General features: G+C 47.1%; 1 protein-coding gene across 21 annotated transcripts in view; it reads right to left on the bottom strand.

Moving 5' to 3' along the window:
* Window positions 1-23,725, bottom strand: part of CD44 (CD44 molecule (Indian blood group)) — an 86,609-nt gene that overhangs the window by 44,102 nt on the left and 18,782 nt on the right. For all 21 annotated transcript variants that reach the window (XM_036029227.1, XM_036029224.1, XM_036029228.1 and 18 more), the window contains exons 2-3: window positions 5,935-6,100; window positions 2,287-2,420 (exon numbers count right to left, since the gene is read on the bottom strand). In XM_036029227.1, coding sequence (XP_035885120.1) covers window positions 2,287-2,420; window positions 5,935-6,100 — 300 coding nt within the window. The remainder of the gene's footprint in view (window positions 1-2,286; window positions 2,421-5,934; window positions 6,101-23,725) is intronic.

Below are 23,725 nucleotides of genomic sequence, written 5' to 3'. Positions count from 1 at the left end.
TTGTTGCTTCAACAGGATTAACTCCCCAGATAAGAAAGAGGGTCTCCAGTTCTTTCTCACCCCTCTCTGCCCTGCACCATACGGAGAGCGCAGACAGCTGAAAACCATACAGAAGCAGCCTATCCCTACTGAGTACATTTTGAAAAAAGGAAAAAGTATAGATCCCTTTGAACTTCACTACTTTCATACAGCCACTTGTCTATGCAATACACCCCCAGGACTTCTCCAACTTTTCAACTAAACTACCCCCCTGCCCCCCCCCCCCCCCCCCCCCCCCCCCAGCTCCGCCATCACCAAATGTAAAGGACAGGTAATCAGTGCTGTTGGCTCCTTTCTCTGAGGACAGGCCCAACCTCAAGGGCAAAAATAAGGACGGGGAAAAAACTCCCAGTAGTAACTTGCCTAGATGGCTTCATTTCCAGGTAATAAAACAGGGTGAGCTTCCACCTTTTGCAAATTAAGTTTCTTTTCAGCAAGTGATAGCCGCTCGTAAATCAGGGAGACAGTGTGGATCCGCAACAACTTGCATATATTCACTCGGCACAACCCGATGGGGGACGCAGCAGGCGGCGCCCACTCGAGACAGGCTGCTGTCGGGTGCCAGCGCTTTTCCCTGTGACCAACGCCCCCATCTAAACCACCGTCTTCCTGGGTCTTCCAGGAGCTCTGGCATTAAGATCAGTGAGCTAGACCACATGCAGCTCGGTGTCCATTTCTTATTTATTTCCAAGGGTTTTTTCTCATTATCATGTCATTAGAATGGACATTCTGGGTGTGGGTGTGGGGCCTGGGTGTGGGCCATGCCCTGTGTCGCATCAGCGGGACTCTCCTCCTTCTGGTTAAACTCTGTTTGTGTTCTTTGTTCATAGGACGGGGAGGGCTAGATATCCTACCGTTCTCTCCCTACTTTGAGGGTCCCTCCATAGGGTTAGTGACCTGTATATATTTTTGGTCAGTCCATTCCAGCTAACCAGCTCTGATCATTTCTCTTTCTCCTTCATTCTAGTTTTCCCCTCGGGATCCTCACTCTGATCCCCACCGCTCACGCAACAGTAGGTGGGTGACGTATTCTGAAACTATTGATGTAATCTTACAATTTCTGTGATGTCCCTACTTTAACTTAAAAGTGCCATGCAGATTTTATATTCTATTACCATATATAGTATCTGTGTTGGTCTCATAAAAATAATGCCTTAAGCCATCATATAATAACATCTGTGTTCATTCCATATGGAAGATGTCTTAAGTCACTTTCCGGCTCATTTAAGACAGGAAGGATGCCCTTCCTGTCCTTCAGGAAAACTGGTGTGTCAGGTAGATGTGTCAAGTTCATCTTGTGGCTTTCGCTTCCCCTTCACACAATCTCAGACTTTTAGTCACAACAGAAGGCTCAGTTTGAGAAGTAAAACATTTGATTGTTAGCATTCAAAAAACTGATATTGATGGGTTTGACCTTTCTCAAAAGACCCTGAAGATTCATGATGCATAGGATTCTTTAGTTTTGCTGGGGCCTGAATTAGACTTGTCAGCATGTGTTTCTAGGCTAGTGGTTGGAAGTAAGTCCCTTAGACAGGGAGGAGGGCTGGCCAGCAGCCCAGCCTGCAGATCTTAACTTGGCTTTCTTGTTCTCGAGCTGCTGGGCTCTCCATTGTTGAGTAAGGACTCTCAACAAGGTCAAAGGCCTACCATATATCCTCCCCACTGTCTCTCAACATGTAATAAATACCTCTAAGCTAAGCCATTTGGCTTGTACCCCAGTGCTATCATTCGATTCATGTCCCGCCCCTCTCCAAACCCCTGCCATGACTTCCCATCACACTGAGAACAAAATCCAAACTCGCCACCATGGCCCCTGAGCCCTTATGTGATCTGGCACCTGCCTACCTCTCTGACTTCATTCCCTGCCATTCATTCCTCTGAGCACTGGGCTTTATTCACCGCGGCCTCCCTGCTGTTCCCGGCACAGGCCAAGGTGCTCCTGCACGCCTGGCTTTGCACCGGCCACCCACTCTGCTCAGGGCTTTCTCCCACATTTGGCTCAGGGCTCTCCTCAAGGCCCCTTCTCTTTCTCTTTCTCATTCATTTGTTTCCTGTCGGCCTCCCCAACTTGGCAGGTACGCACCCTAGAGACAGAAATCTTGTCTCTGCTGTAGAGATAGTCAGTGAGCCTCTGGAAGCTACATGAAGGCTCGCTGAAGCCGAAATTGAATCGCTCTGGGCCACACTGCCGCAGGCTTGCCTGCCGAAAGCCACCCAAAACACAAAGACGGTCCACCCGGAACTAACCTGAAGCATTGAAGCAGTACGTGTCATACTGGGAGGTGTTGGAGGAGAGGATGTACACCCCCGTGTGGTTTGCAGCACAGATGGAGTTGGGGTGGATCCGGGGGATCACCACGTGCCCTTCTATGAACCCGTACCTGCAAGAGAAACACCAGCAGTTACCCCCCTGCAGGGCCGTGGCAGGCATCATCACATCCCGTCCAATGCCACGCCATGCTGTACAACGCTTCGTTCCACTCACCCCAAGGGGCGTTACAAGTTTCAACCACTGAGTTACGTGAAATCTAAAAATAACAGCAGAGAAAGAGTGAAAGCGATCAATAGTGCTGATAGAGGTAATTTCATGGAGGGCTCTATGAGAGCTTTTAAAAAAAAAGATTCATGAAAAGAAAATATTTGTTTCAAAGAAAAGTTGTGGTCAAATCAGTTTGAACAAGAAGAAGGAAGCCCAAGTCACGGAAGAGGAAAGAAAACCACTTTATGGTGTGAGATTCACCCTGGTTCCTCAGTACCGTCCCATTTTTCACAAAATGCGTGAAATGACCTGTTCCCATAAGACAGAACGAGGTGGCTCTTCCTTTCAGTCCTCAAATGTCAAAACTGTCCTCTTTCCCATCCCTAAACTTCTCTCCCTGCCTCACCGTTTCCTGGGATTCCTTCATCCCAGATTCCATTACTCTAAACACGAAGCCTCGCTCTTATGACAGATACGAGAGCGTTTTGCCTCGTGAGCATCTCAGGCATCATTTCATTGCCAGTGGAAGTAAACTGACCGTCATTAAAACAGGAGCAATCATGATTAATAAGTAGATAGCAATGCCTCATTTCACTCCAGGATTTTCTAGAACCAGGATTTTCTAGAAGCAGCACAGCCAGGGAAGCACTTAAGCCCCTCCGCCCCACCAAGGTGTGTCTGGGAGCACGTTGGAGCTGGAGGCCCCGTCAGATACAATACACAGCACCCAGCGCCTCCTACCAGCATCACGGTGGCTAAAGATTCACTTACTGCACAATGTCTCTGGACTATAAAGGCTTCAAAAAAAAAAAAGATGTGGGCTGAGAAAATACCATCTGCAAGGGATGAGGTGGTGGCAGGGGAAGGGAAGAAAAGGGAGAAGCTAAATCCAGCAGGTTTCTGAAAAATGCAACGCTGGCTAAAAGGCACAATCCTTTTAATCTCTCCTGCCGGGGGCAACAATAGTGTGTTGCCCTTCCAGACCCATGGAAATGGCTCTGAGTTTGAAATTTTGAAGTACTAAAAGTCATTAATGTCTATGTTGCAATTCTAGCTTGCATGACTAACTCCTCATCTAAACTGACAGTCTGGTTCCTCCAAAGACTCCTTAGCTTGGTGAGGGGAGGGGTGGCAATTACATGTTCGTTAAGTACCATATACCCCACAATTGCTACTAATCAGGGTGAGGCAGACAGAAGAGAGTAGCCGCTAAGGTTCTATCATAGCGTGAGACTCTGCCATCTGTCCTATGGCAGATAGCTGATTCATAGCGACAAGTAAAATAATGGAAATGAGTTTTGCAACACTTAATACCAGCTATGGAGGCAACAGTAGGTTTCTTTGGCATAGTGCTTCTTTTCTTTTTTCTTTTTTTAATAACAGTACTCCTTAGTAGGCCTACACTCTATCCTACCCTCACTGCATGCATCCAGTCTGCATCACACTGACTATCTAGATTCTAGAATCTACATTCCCTTTGTAAGTTATTCCTGAGTTTTGCCACATCAGGTTGACAGGCAGTTTTGTGTGTCACACTGTACAGGGGTTGGGGATATTAACATTTATACGTGTCTGCACCACATGAGTAGGTTGCTGTTCACAGGGAGAAAAGAAATACTCAGCAAATCCACACGTCATGCTTGCATCTCCCTTTTGCTCTCAGTCTTTCTGGAGGGGCTTGGTCATTAGAATCTTGCCCTGGGCTCAGATGAAGCAGGACCTGAATCTGGACTCCTCCCCCTGCAAGCAACGTGGCCCACGGTGAGCTGTGGAACTTCCCTAAGCTTCACTTGCTTCACCCACATGTGGAGTAATGTAACCGACCACGGTGCCATTTGAAGGGTTAAGTAAGGGTTGTGAGCAAATGCCCAGCATCTACATGTTTGATGATTAACCAGTGAAAATAGTAAGAACTTCCCTTTTCTCAGAATATGAGAAGATTTCTGTACTTTGTAACCATGTCTTGCCTGCATTTCACAACCAAAACTCAGCTTACCAAACTCACTTTCTTAGTGGATTTTTAAAAATATATTTTACTTATTTATTCATTCATTCATTCATTTTTATTGTTGTTCAAGTACAGTTACTGACCTAGTCCAGGCGATATGTAAACAACTAGCCTTGGAGACAGAATCAATGAATCTGCTGACTGGCCTCCCTTCACTACAGACTACAGCTCAGGGTGAGCAGCTACCAGAGCCAGCTCCCTTTCTCTGATCCTTTTATGCTCTCGCAGACACAGTTCTGAACACATACAGATGTCTTATTCATCTGCTGTTTGTTTTAGAGCATGCTGTGTGACAGAACTTTCTGTTATCATGGAAACGGTCTGTAATTGATGTCCCATACAGGAGCCACTAGCCATTTGTGGCTAGTCGGAGTGTAGCTACTGTGTGATTGAAGAATCAAGGTTTCAATTTCACTTAATTAAGTGTAGATCGCCACACGTGACTAGTGGCTACCATATTAGACCTCAAGATTTCTCTTTTCCCTTTTAGCAAGAGCCTCAGCTACCGCTCGTAAAGTGGGTGCCTCAATCTCTAACCAAGGATGGGGGTTAGATGTATTTAATGTTCCTAGTGACGTCACGTTGCAAAAGCACAGAGAGGCTAGCATGGGCTGGATGGAAACTTAGCAGTTGCTCAGATGACTCAGAGAGCTTCTAGTGAAAACAAACTGAACCATGCACTTCGCTGTGGTTGTCACCCCTGCTTGCTCTTAAAGTGCACCACTCACTCACCCCGGGGCCACTGGAAACTGAAAAAAAAACAAAAGGCCATTGCCTGCTGTGATTGTCCTCCAGCAGAAGGGTTTGGAGAAAGCTCCACAGAGCTTGTGATACCCGTTATCCACAGAAGCTCTCAGAAGGCCGTTCTCAGTCCCTCCCATCGTTTCCCAATCACCAGTGTTTTGTGTGAATAATTTTCATATCCACCTTTTTGTAGCCCCCTCAAACAAAAGCAACATAGAAGAGAATCAAAAAACAAACAAAGAGAGTGAGAACCAGAGAGAGAGAGTTGTTTGAAAAATCCACTTTAAGCCAAGTCTGCAGGGTCAAGACTCCAAGCACTTAGTTATTTTAAACACTGTTATTTGGCATATGCTTCCTTGTGGTTCCGACAATAACATTGCACGCTTTCTTCAAAGCCAGGAGAGTGCTTTGGGGAAGCACTTCAGGCAGGAAGATTCCAGAGGCTGACCCTTAATGGCCTCCTCTGGGCAACCCCGCTATGATTCACAAGGTGTCTTTAGAAGACTTTAAATTTCAGCTGCCCTACAGGTTCCAGTAGACCACACCAAATTGATAGGTGGGGCTGATAAGCAATCATCCAATCAGCTGTCAGGGAAGAGCCTTCTCAGCACTAAGCCCCGCCCCATAAGCCCGGGTGGCCCTTGGACAGCGGCTGGTCTCTCACCTGCAAGTCTCAAACCCAACACTCCGGGCTTCTTCCATCTGGGCCATGGTGGGCAGGGTGCAATTGAAAGCCGCGCAGAGGTCAGCAGCCTCCGTCCGCGAGATGCTGTAGCGACCATTTTTCTCCACGTGGAATACACCTGAGTATCGGCAGGTTACATTCAGATCTGTGGGATGGAACAGAAATGTTAAGTTTCCTTTGCATAAACAACCTGGAAGGGATAAGATGTTTGTTTTTGAGCAGCCTCATTAAAAAGCCAAATAATCTTCTCTACTGGCCAGAGCCTTCAATAATTACTCCAACATTCCAAAGCACCATTCCTAGAAACTCAAACCTGGAGTAAGACACCATCAAGACGCCTCACTCTCACCGTGTCTCCATCCACTGCTGCACAACCAAGTTTTTAAAAAGCACATGATTGGGACTGCTCCTGACCACTTTGGGTTTGGCGCTATCCAGGTAAAATTGATTGTTGCTCAAATAAACTCTTTAAATGTTGAGTAAGTCCCAGTTTGTCTTTTACCACCTAAAAAATGGTTACAGCCACAACAAAACTCAGCGTTCTCTCGCCATATAGCTCAGCCATCACACTCCTCGTTACTTGCCCAAAGGAGCTCAGAACTTCTGTCCACACAAAGCCCCACATGCAGCTGTTTATAGCAGCTTTACTCGTAATTGTCGACATTTGGAAGCAACCAAGAGATCTCTCGGTAGGTAAATGAATACATTTAAAAAAGAAAAGAAACAAAAGTATATGATTTGCTTCTGATTAGTAAAGCAATACAAACTTGTGGAAAACTTACAAAATTCTGGAAAGTAGTGAAAGAAAAGCAAGTCCATCACTAAGAAACTACAGCTAACATTTTAAACATTTTGCTGTATCTTCTTTCAGTTTGTTTTCTGAATGTGTGTATGTGTGTTTCTAGTTCAAATGACACTAAATATACAGTTTGAGATTTGGGAGTCTCCCTTCCCACTCCACCCTTAATCTTGTATTATGAGCATTTTCCCACAATCCTGTGGTGTTGCTCCCGGGTTTATAACCTCCAGTGGCTCCTGCTTGCACCCAGAATAAATTTCCTTATCACAGCTGATAAGATCTACAAGGTCTGGCTCCTGTCTCCCTCTCCAGCCTGTAAGTAGCTTGTTCAGCTCCAGAGACAAAGCTTCCCTTCAGTTTTTTGGGGCACTCTGAGCTCCTTCCCACCTTAGAACATTTATATCTGCCTTTCCCGCTGTCTTGCATGCTCTGTCCTCGATCATTGCATTCTTGTTTGCCAGCTCCACATCCCCTCCTCTCAGAGTCCTTCCCGGAACACCCTCACCAAACTTGCAGCGTCCCCCTCCGCTCACCTTGCATTCACACCTTCGACAGCAACTTATTTATTTGTTTATGCAGTTAATTATTCTCCATCTGCCCTTTTTGTGAGACAAACACATACACAAAAAAGCAAAGGCCTTTTAGTGGTTTACAGCTGCTTTTAATGCTCACAGCGGTACCTGACAAAGAGAGGCTCAGCAAATATTGTTGAGTAAATGAATGGCTCACTGAAATTTCTTGAAAAACATACTTTAACATCTTGACAGATCGATCCAAGACCTATTGTTCGCTCCCAAGAGTTAATGGCATTTAACATAAGCCTAACCGCTGCCCACTGGTGAAAGAGTGATTTAATTCAAGGATTTCCGTGAGTTTTGCAGACATTCATCTGAAGTCTCAATAAGGAGCTGAACAACCCTCTGCTTCTACAGGATCCTCTGTAACAATCTCAAAAGTCTTAAAAGGCCTTAATTGAAAATTCTTTTTTTTTTTTCTTTCGGGGACTGTATTATCCCCAGTTTGCACTTGAGTTGGCTCCAACACAGAAAGGTCACATTACTGAAACTGTCCTGGTGAACTCTAATTCCTCCTGAGCACTTCCTTGAGCCTCAAAGCTGGACCCTCCCAAAGGATGCTTACTGACAGTTCTCAGGCCCGCCCGCCACATGGTGGGCCACGTGCCAGGCCAGGCAGCGCTTCGTCAGTTAGGAGCCAGGTCTGGACCCAGACAGACCTGCCTTTCCTCAGACTCCTGTGGGCAGGTCTGGAGGTAGTCAGGAAGATCCCGCTTATTTATCAACAAGAAAACTGAGACTCAGAGAACTGAGCTGCCCAGGGAGGTGAGGATGTCTGTCCAAAGGCTGTAGTCACCTCCCCGAATCCCAGGTGCTTGTTCTACTGTACCGAGCCAATAGCCGGGTACTGGGAGCCTGCTCCTTCCCGCATTGTCCCTGGGTGCCCAGAACCTTCAGGGTTCTGGGTTGCATCAGCTTCCAAGAACCCTAAGAGCTGAATTTAATGTATGTGTGTACATATTATTTATAGGTAAAAAAATATTAAAGCTCAGAAAATTGAACAACTTTCCAAGTTTGCCCAGCTAATAAGTGGCAGAGGTAGAATTTCACCTTAGGCCTGTTTAATGCCAGACCATGTTCCAAACCACCTTGCTATTTGCCCTTGGTTCCTCTTGTTATGACTAGAGGAGGATTTCACTCTAAAGGAGAGAAGCACACCTACCCTGCTGTGACGTAAGAGCAGAGAGAGGGCCAGTATGGGCCGGTATGATTGAGTTGTACAGACAACTGTTTTCTCCTTTCTGAGCAGGAAGCAGGTTCCAACCAGAAGAAAACGGAGTCAGACAAATGCGAAATGAGATGTTACGAGAACTGTTGACCTTCTGTATGCTCTTTCTTGACTGAACACAGTGGAAGAAAAAACAAGAAATGGAGCTTTAAAACAACACGAGCCCATATCAGCTGGTCTTCTTCTCCTTTGTTTGCCTCATTAGCCTGTCGCTGCTCTAAAAAAGCATCCAAAGTAGGTGAGATGGAGGAAATGGGTTTTTGCATGAGATTAATTCCTTTCAGGGTGGAGAATGCTGTGCTTCTCAAAACAGCCACACAGCACGGGCCGATGACACAGCGGAGCACAGAGGAGGGACACGCACAAGGCCGTTTTGAAATACTGTTTGTGTCTACTGACATTTTCAGCTTTGACCTCTGTCAGCCAATCTTAGCAAAGGGAAACTGTCACTCCGGGTGGCAGCCCTTCTGGGGTGGCAGCCCATGCGGGGCTCTGCTTGTCTAGCCTACAAAAGAAAAACAAAGCCTCCCAATCAGCTCCTTGGAGGCGAGGCTGATGGGGGAGCCTTCAGCAGAGAGCGGGACAGGCCAACTGCCTGTCAGTGCTCAGCCAGGTGGCTTCTGTCACTCCCAGCTTAAAAATAAAGTCTGAGGCATGGACGTGGCTTGGTGCTCAGTGGCAGTTTCAGTCTTATTAAAATTAACTCTGGTTAGAGATGTACAAACAGATATGCAAATACAACAGAAACCAATTCAGGCCGAGACTTTCGAATAAAAGCCTTTGTGCCACAGTCAACGTAACTTCATAGACAATACCTGCGTGTGTTGTGTGAGTGTGTCTATATGTGTGTGTGCAAGTAGAAGTGTGTGGTTGCGTGTGCTCTGCTCAGCCAAGAGAGGAAACAATAGGTAAACTCATCTTTCAGCCTTCCTAGACTTCAAGGCTTAAATGGGGCCTGACACACAGTAGGTGCCAGCCAAGGGCTGCCAAATGAATGAGGGAATTCTGTGCAATGTGGAAATTCCACAGCATGCATTTATCTTAAATGCATGAAAAAGGTCCACCTCCTAATCCCGGAGCATCCAGCCAGCTGCGATTGCAAAGGTGGTGTCAAAACTTTGTTTCAGGTCAACTGTTCCGTGAGTGTTCACAGTTCTTTCTCCCTGGGTCCCTCATACCTTGAAAGGGACCAAGCCTTCAGGGTCGTATATCCTTCAAGTCCTGATAATGCATGATGACTTTCCAATGGGCTTTCTCAACACGAATGCAAACTGAAAATATTACCCCAAAGGGTATTAATAATAGACCAATGGTGATAATAGTAGCTAACACATGTTGTGCACTTACTATGTATGTGCTGGGCACTACTCTAAGCACTTTGCAAGTAATAATTCATTGTATCCTTAAAGCAACCCTACAAAATGGGTAATCTTATGATCCTCACTTTCCAGATACGGAGAAGGTAAGAAGCACGCTCATGTTCCAAGAGCTAGCAATGATGGAGCCAAGATTCCAACCCAGACAGCCTGGCACCAAGAGTCTATAGGCTTATCCACTCGGCTACTACTCCTAACCCCGAATTAAGTAACTTTTTATGACCTCTCAGCATCCTCAATGTATAGCTGCTAATATTCACAAAGTTAGAGTAAGTCTGCGGTGTGCGTAGCCATGGAACACAGACCACCGGAGAGCACTGGCGTCTATGGTCGTGGTACTGGCCACGCGGCAAACCCCTGCAGACACACAGGACTCCCAAGATGTCTGTACACTATCCCAAGACACAGAGGCCCCTCCCTGTGATTAGGGATCTGCTGTGACTCAAGAGGCTAATAGCAACTGGCTGTTGCATCTTTCAAACAAGACTTTCCAACTGGAAATAAATCAAGAACGTTTTCCGTTGAGCCCTCTGGTCTCTAATAAATCTCCTGTATAGCGTAATAAATAAACTGTCCAAGTCCCTCCCTCTGAGAGACCCAAAGGGCAACATCAACCGTTTGAGGACACTTTTAGATTCAGGGTGGAGCCTTTCTGGAGGGAGAAACGCCACCCGGCACATTAGGGTTGCCAGGAAGACCAAGGGGCCACGGGTCCAGCACCAGGGGAGCTCTTCACCCACACGGGAAGAGGTCTGTCAACATGACCCGTTCAGAAGATGTTTTAAAAAGGAGCTCTCCGAGAGCATGTCTTCTCATTTAACCTACTCTGGCACCAAACTCACGTGAAGGTTGGTACACTAGTTCAGCGTTCTAACCTCTGTACTCAGCTGCCCATTGTGACAGGTCCTGGGTAAATTCATTCTTGCTTGGATAAACCATCACTGACCCAAGGTGCCATTAATTCTAACTTGATGTTCCACCAAGCCTCGGGTCAAGGAAAATAGACCTTTCTAGTAAAATCACTCCAGCACCATTGCAAAACTTAGCCTACATTGCAGGGCCTGAGATGAACAGCTTCTTGGTCTGCCCTAGTCATTTCGTGAGTGGTGGAAAATCCCCAGGTCTGCTGGGAGGGGAGCACTGTGTCATTTTCACCCAACCCACCGTCATCTACATCTCCCCACACTTTCCTGAGGCGTGAGTGGGGGCGGGGGTGGGGTGTCACACAGCTGCCTAGCAACGGAGGTTTTCAACCTGGAATCGACAAGCTATCTTTAGGGGGTCTACAAACCTGTGAAATTATGTGCAAGAGTTTGTGTGTCTGAATATAGTGTGTGCTTGCATGCTTGTGTGTGTGTGGGTGTGTGTGTAGGTGTTTTGGAACAACGTCCCTGGGTTTCATTAATTTCTCAGAGAAGTCCGTGACACAAACACATAAAGAATTACAAGGATTGTTATCTCCAAGGTCTCCTCAGTAATCAAATTCCAGGATTCTGAAGTTTTGGAACTTCCCTGTGGGTTTCGTGGCAGCAGAGACTGTGTCTCTCCCTCATCACTGTGTCCCCAGTACCCAGCACAGTACTGCACAAGGAGGCACATGTTGAATGAGTGAATGAATGAATGAATGAATGAACGAATATTCTCTTCCTCCCCCTGCCCTGACACGACAAGCAGACTTGTGGGGTGCAAAAAGAGCCCCTCCCAGCTCCATTCCCCACATCACGTCTGAAGAACCTCCAGCTGGGCCTTGTTGAAAATTCCCTACAAGACACTTAAGATGTCTTTAACCGGAAGCATTTGCTTCCGAGAAACTTTGCAGTTTTCTCTGGAAACAAATGGTTCAGCCCTGACTGGTGTGGCTCAGTTGGCTGGATGTCATCCCACAAAGTGAAAGGTCACTGGTTCGATTCCCAGTCAGGGCACATGCCTGGGCTGCAGGTTTGGTCCCCAGTTGGGGCAAGCATGCAAGAGGCAATGTTTCTCCCTCACGTGGATGTTTCTCTCCCTCCCTTTCTCCCTCCCTAAAAATAAATAAACAAAATATTTTTTTAAAAAACCAAATGTTTCAAGACCAACTTTCCGTCTTGTAATTGGCTTTGTCCGAATTTTATAAACATCATCTCCGTGATGGACACAGCCTGTATGCATCCCGTCATGGAGTCATTTCTGAGGCCAGATCTCCTGAGAGAGGATGCCAGTCGCAGTGTGTCTCACGTGAGGACCACCAGAAGACGGTCTTCCGTCACACTGTGCCCAGAGACCTGCAGCTCTACAAACCAGACTTCTCCAGAAGGTCCAAAACGAATTAACTTATTTTCCAACATGAGCCACCCAGATGTGCCTGGACCCTATTTGCCATCTCCTCAGGAGGGATGTGGCAGAGTCAGATTTTTTCCTACTGATTTGGTCCCAGAGGAGGCCATGTGTCTGTGGAAGTTGGATTTTTGTTTGTTTGCTTGCCTGTTTTGAAGATGGGAATAAAGCCAGTTCCTGAGACGTAATGACCTGTGCCCTCCCCATCGCCGCAATAACAGCGAGCACTCACCCAGCACCTACTCTGGGCCACATGGGGTTTTCAACATTTTACGTGCAAGAATGCATTTCATTCTCACAACAAGTCTATGTGGCAGACACTTTCATTTTCCCCATTTTCCACAGAAGGTAACTGGTTTGTCGAGAAGACCTGAGTGACCTGAGCTAGTAAGCTGGGGACTGGATTTCAGACTGGGTGGACCGGCTGATCACCCTGAAGTGTTAAATTGGGCATGGGACAGATACCACAACTATAGGAAGCCCACTTTTTCTCCAGGTGGTTTTTAAAGTGTGGAAAGCTGAGCATTAAAAGAGAGTTCTGGCGAGAAGAATTCAAGTTCATTGAATATTATTTTAAGATCCGAGTTCTCTTGATTCCAGACCATAAGGTTTAAAAGGGCAGGACCCTTTGCCCAAGAACTTGGGAAGGCTTCAGGGGGAAACCCTCACTGACGGCACTTCCACCTTCTCCACGGGGAGAAGATCCCACATTCTCCTTGGTTACTGGCTCTCCCCAACAATGGGCTGGCAACCTCTCAGCTTCTACTGGGCTCTTCCCATGATCCTCTTGGCAACTGAGAATCTAGCCCAACCTATAGCTTAGGCCTCCTTTGCCCTTTACAGCCTAGGGCCCTGGCCACGGTCAAGCAGAGTGAATAAAAGACCGGGGACTCAGGGTTGACCCAGGGCTGGCAAGCCGGACCCCAGGCTGTCCTTGTGACATTCTGAGATGTCTGCTGCTCAGCCTGAAATCTCAACAGACCAAGCGAAGATGCCAGGCCAATCTAGCTGGCGCAGGCCCTTCGGGCTGACTACATCTGACTCCATGGAGCTCCTGGGAGTCTGTCACAGGCTAGCCTCTTGAGCAATGGCAGCCAAAAGCACTGGTGAGTTCTCTACTTCTCAGAAAAATTGTATAGTGTTTATCATGAAATAGCCAGGATTCTGTTTCTGTCTCCTGATACACTGAGCTCATGTCTGAAAAAGATTATACAACTCACAAACCTAACCGAACTGATTCTCATTAAAAGAAGGAAAAGAAAAGGTCAATTTTTTAAAAAATAGCATCATACTAATTGGATCATCTATGTTTAAAAGCAGGAGGGACAACAGATGGCTTCTAATCCAATTCCCCTGAAATACAATAGAAAAAAACCCCCAGCATGGCTGAATATGGTCCCCCAGCCAGTTATGAGAAAAGCAGGCCCTGAGGGGTTTATAATTGCTGGATTACTGACTCCTAGACCAGTGCCCTTACTACTGAACTGCTTTTATAAGAGGTCTGAGCAAGCTATTCCCAATCAAGTCATAATCCACTGTCGTTTTTATTGAATTTGTTGGGGTGACACTGGCTAACAAAATTATACAGGTTTCAGGTGCACAATTCTCCAACACACCAGGTGTACACTGTGTCGTGTGTTTAGGCTCCCTCCATGACTACGTCTCCTCCCTCTACCCTCCTCCACCTCTCCCCATCCTCGTCCCCCCACCAGTCACCACTCTGTTGTCCGTGTCCATGAGCTTTTTCTCTCTCTTTTTTCTTTTTTTGCTCAATCCCTCCACTACTACCACCCCCATTCAATCTCTCCCAACAGCTGTGAGCCTGCTATTTATGAGCCTGTCTCTATTTGGCTTGTTAATTCATTTTGTTCATTAGAATCCACATATGAGTGAAATCGTATGATACTCATCTCTCTCTGACTGGCTTATTCACTTAGCACAATGCTCTCCAGGTCCACCCATGATGTTGCCAAAGGTAAGATGTCATTTTTTTATCCCCTTATCTACTGATGGACACTCGGGCTACTTCCACATCTTGGCTATTGTAAATAATGCTGCAATGAGCGTAGGACTGCATATATTCTTTCAAACTAGTGTTTTGAGTCTCTCTGGATATATTCCCAGAAGTGGAATCACTCGGTCAAAAGGCAGTCCCATTTTTAATTTTTTAAGGTAACTCTATTCTGCTTTCCATAGTGCCTGCACCAATCTGCATTCCCACCAACAGTGCACAAAGGTTTTCCTTTCTCCACATCCTCGTCAGCACTTGTTTGTTTACTTATTGATGATAGCCATTCTGACAGGTGTGAGGTTTTAATTTGTGGTTTTAATTTGCATCTGTCTGATAATTAGTGACATTGAACATTTTTTCAAAGTCTTTTGGCCATCTGTATGTCCTCTTTGGGGAAGTGTCTGTTCAGGTTCTCTGCCCATTTTTTAATGGGATTGTTTGTTTTCTAGTGTTGAGTTTTGTGAATTCTTTATGGATTTTGGATATTAACCACTTGTAAGACATATTGGTGAATATATTCTCCCATTTGGGTTGTCTTTTCAATTTTTTTTGTGATTTCCTTTGCTGTGCAAAAAAATTATTAGTTTGATATAGTCCCATTTGTTTTTGTTTTCTTTTTTTTCCCCTTGCCCGAGGTCATGTATCAGAAAAAAAATAGTGCTACATGCAATGTCCAAGTTTTTACTGCCTAGGCTTCTTCTCGGATTTTTATGATTTCAAGTCTAACATTTAAGTCTCTGCTCCATTTTGAGTTTGTTCTTGTGTGTGGTGTAAGAAAGTGGTCTGGTTTCATTTTTATGCATGTATCTCTCCCATTTTCCCAACACCATTCACTGAATAGACTGTCTTTACCCCATTGTCTGTTCTTGCCTCCTTTGTCAAATATTAACTGACTGTAAAAATGTGGGTTTGTTTCTGGGCTTTTTATTCTGTTCCATTGATCTATGTGCCTGTTCTTATGCCATAATCCACTGTCATAACGAGACATAAAGAAGACATTCTATTCTGTTCGTTGCTTCTTTGATTGTCTGATGTGTTTGAACCCCAGAAGTTTCCATCTGGGAGTCTTTCTAGCTATTATAGCCCCTGCTGGCACCTAGGCCCGCCTGTCCAACAGGCTGGCAGGCCTTCTTGTGGCTCCCATGTCACTCACCTCCATCCCCTGACGCCCATGTGATGGGCGCCTGCTGAAAGGCCCTATTGTTCAGCATCCACTTCTGAATGAGGCCAAAATCACACTCGGTGGCCGAATCACCTTGGGCTGCCCAGTGCAGACCATGAGTCTCGAGTGACTCAGCCTCTCCCGGAATTGCCCCGGAGGTGAGTGAGAGAGTTTAATGAGAAGCCAAAATAGTCATACACCATCATACCCAGAGAAATTTCCTCCAGAATGTGTCCTGGGTGGCTTTCAACTGAACTATTTATCTCTTGGTACTTAGAAAGGAAACGCACCCCAACTCTTGGCAACTGGCAGTACCCCCTGACCCTGCCACGGCTGCCAACACTGAACCAATGGAGCATTTGGGTTGTTGCACACAGTCTCAAGAGCCCTCGCCCCTGCCCTCTAGTGGGACGATGGAATTGGGGGAGGGGAGAAAGTGGGGAGAGCCTATTTAGGCTCCTACTCCCTACCCTGGGTCCAACAGTCTTTCTGACAAAGAAGAGTGTGTGTTCTAGAACTGTCACCGCAACGTACAATTCTGCAAGCCAAGCAGTCTACGGTGAGCGAGTGTCCAGGAAGACAGCTGAGGGAGAGAACCCCCAGGGTGTACCCCCCGCACGTCACCTGGGCAATCGGGAAATGCTCACTCTGGCCTGGCAGCCTTCGCTTTCTCCTTTTTTGGACCATATCCCTTTAGCAGACTGACTAGCATAAACCCAGGATGTGGTAAGTGAAATTAAAAAGCATCTCGGGGGACCACACGGGGGTTTCCCTCTTGCAGGTAGAAGAAAAAAAGAAGAGGGTCCCACTTTGTTTCATAACTAGATTTTTTCCTGAGCTAGTGACAATGATTGCATCACCTAATTCACATATAGCTTTCGCTCAGGTGGGTAACCAGCATTTTGAAGAACTGATTCACTTTGACAGATGACGAGACTAAGGATCAAGAGACTCAGAGACTCAAAAGCCTCATGGAGTTTGAGTAAAATCCAGACCTCCACTCAGATTTTTCGAGGTGGAATTTTCTCCCTTACCCGTGGAGCTGCCACTCTGTGTATCCTGGGTTGTCAATAGGCAAAGGGGAAAAGCGGCCGCACTCAGAAAGGAGATTATGGTTTTCACATCGTATCTGCCTCCCCCCATGATGTCGGAGGCAGAGCCACAATACTCAGAAAGTAAAGGCAGAGCTGCCCCAGGAGGAGCTGGAGTGAGGTGGAGGGGCGGACTCCAGACCCTGCCCCCACCCACTGCTCATTCTTGCCCAGCCCCCACTCCACCCCACCAACGGTCCTGACACCCTCCACAATGGTCTAGGACACTCAGTGGAACACTCTGGAAACCACCAAACGGTGAGAGCCAATCATAACAACGCTAACCACCGCTTAGCCAGGGCCTGCCAAGTGCCAGCGGCTCCAAAGCATCTGGGGCCCTAAGAGGGTTAGTCACCCATGTGAAAGCTGTGGAAACTCAGAGTCTGAGGAGTGTTAAGTATTGCAATTAGCACAGGGCTCTGCAGCCCAAATGAAACGCACTAAGTAAAACTGTTTTACAAGCGATACAGGCCTAGTATTATTATTTTGTGTTTTTTCCCCTTGATCTCGGGAATAAAAGTGCCTTGCAAGTCACAGCTCTCCCTAAATAAAGATCATCCATCCCTGGTTCACTCTGTGAGGAAATAGCAAAGTCTGAATTTCCAGTCTTATCCCGCAGGGACTGGGGCTGGGTGACAGTGGGCTTGATAGAACTCACTGAATCAGAACCTGAAGGGACACTGTTGTCCTGGCAAGACAGACGTCCAGATGGAGGGGCACAAAGGGCCACCACATTTCCCTCACAGCCCAAGTCTCAAGTGTTTCCAACTTTGATTTTAGCCTCTTGTCCATCACTTTTAGCATCTTCTCAAGTGAGAAAGAGAAGACTGTGGGGTTTCCGAAGCTCTGTCCTGTGTTGGACAGTAGCCTGGATGCCGTAACAGATGTGACACCATGGGATTCCCCCCAGCAGCTTCGAGAGGTCAGGTTATCACCCCCATTTTGCAGAGGAAGTAAGTGAGGTTCCAAGCACAACAGACCCAATGTCCCACTGGGAAAGTGGCAGAGCCAGGAGTCAAACCCTGAGACGATACCTGGTCTGTGACATGAGCTAGCCAAGAAGACTCAGTGTACCAAAGCCACACACGCCTCTCAGCTTATGGCAGACAGATTCCCACCCTGGGGGGTTGAAATGCAAGTGCACCGTGCAGTCAAGGATGTGCTTTTGACCCTCAAGCTCCTACAGATGCTACAGCCGAGCCCCTGGCTGGGCACCCAGTGATATCAACACTAATATAGCACCTACTGTGTGCAGGGGTCTGAGCTAGGTGCTTCACACCGATTTTCTCACTTAACCCCCACAATAACCATAAGAGATGAGCGCTGTGATTAGCACCAACTTTTTGTAGATAAGAAAACCGGGGTTCAGAGAGGTGAAGACACCTGTCCGAGGCTGTGCCGTTAGGAAGTCAAACAGCCCAGCCTCTTCTCTCTCGGCTGCCGCACATGAATGCCTCGTTCATTGCTCCACTTCCGGAGATTCCAGGTGATTGTAAAGAACGCTGCTTGCCAGACAGTTTGAGCACCCCTGGGTTAATATTTGCTAGTGCCATGCAAATAGAGCTGGTGGGTGGGAGCTGCTTACTACTCTCTCCTCCAGTGGGGCAACTAACAGACCACATGAGTTCAGGGGAATTTTACAGGAAAATCAGTCCTGCACTGGGACTTAAGAAGCCCGTGCCCTGCACAGGGCCAACCATCTCAGGAGCACACTCAGGCAAAGCTTGTTGAATGGATTAGATTTCCCGCCTGGTCGCCATAGTAGGCAGATCACTCTGCGCTTCTTCTGATGGATTGATTGTATAGGACCGACACCCCTTAGGTTGATAGTTTTAACCTCCTTCTGCCTTAGTATCCCTTCAATTCATAGGAGTGACAACCCCAGTGACAGTCCGGTGGGCACCAGGTGCCTTGCAATCCCCAGTGGCCTCTTTCTCTGTCATCTAAAAAAAATCTTATCTGAATGCAAGTGAGCAAGCATGCAAATATTTCTGGGAATAGCCATGAGTTCGATGCAGTTTAGAAAGCGACGTCATTTATAAGCCTTGCCGCTTGGTCGCCAGTGGCCCTATACTTACAATTTACCCACAACCAATCCTGACCTCCAGGTGGATCCAGACAGAACAAGAATCACGCCTTTAGGTTACCCCCTTCCTCTCCAAATATGGCAAAGTGGTGTAGCTACAAAGTATGTATTTGCAACAAGTATTGCAAGTAACTAAGGGAAGTCACAGATTTCTACCACTTGTAAATTCACTGGGCTCAAAAATCATCCAGTCACATTTCAACAACTCTCTCTTTCCCTCTTCCCCTCTCTGTTAGGTGCAAACCTGAAGAGGTGTGTATGTGCGTGTGTGCATGCAGTCCGACTACCCACCACTCTTCCTTCTTCAGATGCTTTTAAGAGCAACACAAATGTCTCAAAGCAGAAGCCCTACAGGGGGAGAGGCTGGATTGTGGAAACGTTTTTAAAAATCTGGGCCAAAAATTTCCAGGATCAGTACAGTTCCCATTGCCGTGTGAGCTAATAGCCTGTAATTCACACCTCTTCCTGAAGCTTTCAATCTGCGAAATCTCGTCGGTAACCACAGATGCCGGTCTCAAATGCCAGGCTCCAGAAAACTCACTTCTGACAAGCTTTTAAATCCTACTCAAGCCGCAGGATTTGGACGAAAATCTTTACCATTCCATGTTCATCTGGAGTGGGCCAAACACAACTTCCTGCTTTTAAGGAGCAAGGCCCGTGCAAAGATCCAGGAGGTTTAAAGATGAAGGAAGTTACAAATGGCCCTTTCTGTGAGGTTGTCAAAGAAAATAAGGTCTTGAGTTTCCTTCAAATAAATGGCCATGAAGCAGGGCCGAGGGACCACACTTGGGGAAGGAAGGCCCAAGCTCCTCCCAGCACGGACATCTGAGAGGTGCCCTGGGAACATCAAGACGAGGGCCACAGGGCCTCCTGCTGTGAAACGTGTGCCTCCTGAACCACCATTAGTCCCCCCAGCCTATGGTGCAGACATCACTTCAACACGCCTTCTAGAAGATACAGATGCTACGTGTCAGGCATGACCCCGGGTGCTGGGGAGACGTACAAGACTCCTGCCGCCCTGAGAGAGTTTACGTTGTAGTGTGGGGAGAGAGACGGGCAGAAAGCCGGTAAGTGGTTAGCACATCAATAAGGCAGTTTCAGGCAGTGATAGCGCCGCACAGAAAATAACAGGTGATGCTCTAGTAGACAATGACGGGGGGCTACCTTGCCAGGCAGTCTCTGCGGTCGGACACTCACTCTTCTGTGAACTTACGGGCGTATTTTACTTCTTTATTAGGGGGCTTTTGGTCAGATCAGCTCGGATGCATGGTGAAAGGAAATACTGCCCTCCACACATATCCGCACACACAGGTTAAATAGCATTTGGAATTCATTTTTGCCTTCCACGATCCATTAGAAGATGTTTCCAGAATTTGGACTTAGTAGGATAAACAGGGAGACTTGGAAGGCAAAGCTTATGGCAGCGGAATGATCTGATTTCTGGAATAAGAGTTCCATTTGAGTCCTAAGCTGGGTACAGAGTTGGCAGAATTGGGGTGCATCGGCCCTTTCTGGGTCCTGGGCCTGAACTTCAAGGAGACAAGTCAGAATGACAGCATAGCCCACCTGAGTGCTACTGTGGTTCACCCACTCACTGCCCTCTGAGTCTCCTGGCCACCTAGTGTCTTTGGTGTCCCTTACTTTACAGGTGCTGGTAACTGGTGACTGGAGCGATTTACCCCCATGGTACAGTGAGATGGTGGAGTGGCCATGCTCATACTCTCTCATATGAGAGGGACTTGGGTTCAAGTCCCGGCTTGGGCTCTTGTGGAATGTTAGGCACGCCATGTTTTCTTAACCTTTAAGCCTCAGTGTCTTCATTTGTAAAGTGAAGGTACTGCCTATCTCATGAGATGCTTTGGGGATTTAAAGAGGACATGCCCATGTAACACTTAGCAAAGTACCTGACACTTAGAAAAATGCCTGGTATTGATAAACATGAGCCAATTAACTCAAAGATTAGAGTACATGTCAAGCAACTTAAATATGGAACGTCTCATATTCTGACTTAATTCTTGACTAACTGGTTGGCTACTTTCTGTATCATTGGTAACATCCACTCAAGACCGCCAGTTAGGAGTCAGGAACCTAATTAATTATTCAGACACACAAGCTCTTACTCTACAATATGTATTCATACTAGATAGGTGGACGGGTGGATGGATGAATAGACAGATTGATAGATAGACTATCGATCCGGGAAGCAGCGTTCTAAGAAGAAGCCTGTCTAAAGTGATACTGACCCACATAACCAAAGTGGGTTTCATGGGGACTATGCTTCATTCATCTTTACATCCCCGGTGCCGCACTAGTCCCTAGTTCGGAGCCCAACAGGTGTGTCTTTGGTTCAGGGGGAGGAGCACTAGGTTGAGTCCAGTGGCCTGGGCTTTAGTTCTGGACTTCTCATTGATAAGCTGTCAGTTTCTCTATCAGACCAGGGAGAAGTTAGATTTGACAATCTCTAGGTCATTAGCCAATCCGGCCCTCTGCCTCTATAAGGAGAAATCCACCCTCCAGAAACCCTAGGGGCTCCCTCTTGCCTGCAGGGTGTCCACATTGCCCTGGGGAACCAAGGTGTGAGGGTGTGATGAATGCCCCAAGCAGGGGGCCTGGCCAATGAAAAGAAACAATAGACAAAACAAGAGCCTGTTACCAGTATCCTGCTCTCAGATTACACCAAATAAACGCCTCCAGAACAGGCAGGGGCTAGAACCTGTCCCACTAAAGCTGGCTGGCGGGGAAAGAATGGTTTCAATTAAGAGGAAACCAACAGAATTGCTGATTTCCTCAGAGAGACTTCCCCTGAATTACTTACTACAAGTCCCTAGTGCTCCCTGCAGTGAATTTCCGCATCACGGGCCAACTCAAACAATTCTTCAGTCGTGAGACAATCCTAAAGTGACGCACTGCTAAGCAGCCCCCACCTGCACAATTGGAGACCAGATGCCCACCTCCAACTGGATCTCTCTGATCACTGGTGGTCTTGGGGGCTCCAGTGCCCCTGCAGAGGAGAAAGGGAAGCCCCCTTCCTGAAGAGAATTCCCAGGAGTCTGAAGTTTTTTCAATGCCCTTCACTTTCAAGGAGCAAGAAATATCCAGATTGTTAGGAAAAGGAGATGCCTTGATTTTCAAGGCCTCCAGTTCTGCGGATGGAAGAACAGGATTCACCCTGTAATGCTGAATGGTGACTCTGGCGCACTGTTAAAAGGGAATGGGGAGCTCAGAATTGAACTACAAGCCCCATCACATAAGAGCTGAACAAATTCTTAGGCAAGTTACTTCACCCTTATGAGTCTTCATTTCTCAGCCTCTGAAATGATTCTGAGGAAACTCAGTCATTCATTTATTCAGTGGATACTTGCTGTGTACCTCAAAGAGAAGTTTACCGGAGTTGAATGACATAAATCAAGCACCAGCATTGAGCTGGGTCCGTAACAGGTGCTTTAAAACTGTCCATCCTTTCCCTTCTCCCAAGGGAAGACAAAACGTTGGAAGACTGGCCACAGGTCCTCCAAGAGTACCCCTAGGCTCTGATTTATGCTGTACTTATGCCATGAAAAATCGTCTGCGCTTTGATCGTCTTCCGTTTCAGCCCGAACAGCAGTCTGCAACGACGCTCGTGAAGTTAAAAGCAAGAGGAGAAGCTGACACAAATGCCAACACTCCTGTTCAAAGGTGTAAAGGTCTTAGTCACTTCAGAGGTGGGGCTGGGAGGGGCCTGATCTTCCTTTCTTGAGAGGAGAGCAGAACTAAGCAGTTTAAGGCAATTAAAAGTCTTTTTTGGAGATGAACACCCCAATGATGGCTGGATGGACAGTTTATGCCCTTGGTGCTGATCCTGCAGCCCCAAGCCGGAAATTCCAGGCCTGGGCTTCTGAGGAGGAAGTGGGATCTGGGAAACCCCCCAATTTCCAGAATAAGAAGGAAGCTACTGCATTAAACCACCCCAATGACCCTTCGATACTCTGAAGCCAGGGAACAGCACCGTAAAGAAACACTTCACCTGAGAGGGAGGGAAACACCATCTCCCTGCCTTGGCCCCACCGCTGCCTGCCAGGACCAGAGGCAGGAAGAGGCTGATCCTGCTGAGACAAGCAGCCTGGGAAATCGACTGACATCGTGCAAGTAAAGACAGGACCTGGGGCTCGTTTCCCCATTCGCTTTCATGAGCTAACGCAATAGGCAAGGTTTCCTGAGCAACGCATGCTGATTTATCTGCTCAGCAACATTTGTTCCAGTTAGCACACACGTGGGTGTCAGCACGCTGCTGCACCCTGCCTGCCATATTAAATGAGATTTCATTGGCTAATGTTTTGCCCAGAAATGGAATGAAAGTCGCCCAAAGGCAGCTGAAAACATTTCTCAAGTGCAGCAGGAACAAAGTCGGGGCTGACGGTGACCAGAGAGGTCTCACATCTAATAATGACAGTGACCACAAGGGTTGCTGATGAACACTCGCTCTGTGGCAGTCACTTTGTCAAGAGTTCCACACACGTGATCACAGGAGCCTGCACACAACCCTGCAGGTAGGTATTAGTGCTCTGTTGTAAAGATGAGAAAATTGAGGCTCAGGGATGTTCGTGGCTTCAACCACGTAACTGGGGAGTGGCGGGACTCCAACCCAGGCCTCACTCCAGTATCCACACTTTCTGAGTGCTGGAGACACTGGACCCAACCGGCCCCTCCACTTTGTGCACTTCTGACAGCCTGTGCTTGGCCCAGAGACTGAACCACGTGGGCTTCAGGAGCATTCTCAAATCCTGTCTTCAGAAGGAAACCTGGCTTTGACAGACACTGTTCCCTGACGGCCTGTTGGAAGTGACGCCTGTTTCTGAATGGGTTCCGAGGGGTGTGGGAATCTCATTTGGAGAAGAAACCAGATGAGTTTTCCAAAGGTTTCAACAATGCAAACAATGCAGAATACCAGAGCGGCTGTTGATCTTAGCCTCCAAACAATGTAAAGAACAGGATGCTAGAACAGATAATGGGGTAATTTTCCTATACCCTGGGAAACAGTCCTTCTGGAAGGCTGGGGATTATCTGATGAGGTTTGTTTGAACGAGAGTTTCCCTAAACACGGCCCAGAAGGGAGTCAGAGGAAGCCCCGCCCTCTACACCCAGCACTCAGG

Source organism: Phyllostomus discolor, chromosome 6 (assembly GCF_004126475.2).
Source record: "Phyllostomus discolor isolate MPI-MPIP mPhyDis1 chromosome 6, mPhyDis1.pri.v3, whole genome shotgun sequence".
NCBI classification, from domain to species: domain Eukaryota; kingdom Metazoa; phylum Chordata; class Mammalia; order Chiroptera; family Phyllostomidae; genus Phyllostomus; species Phyllostomus discolor.
The sequence above is the reverse complement of the archived record's forward strand: the minus strand, read 5'-3'. Positions and strand labels throughout refer to the sequence as shown.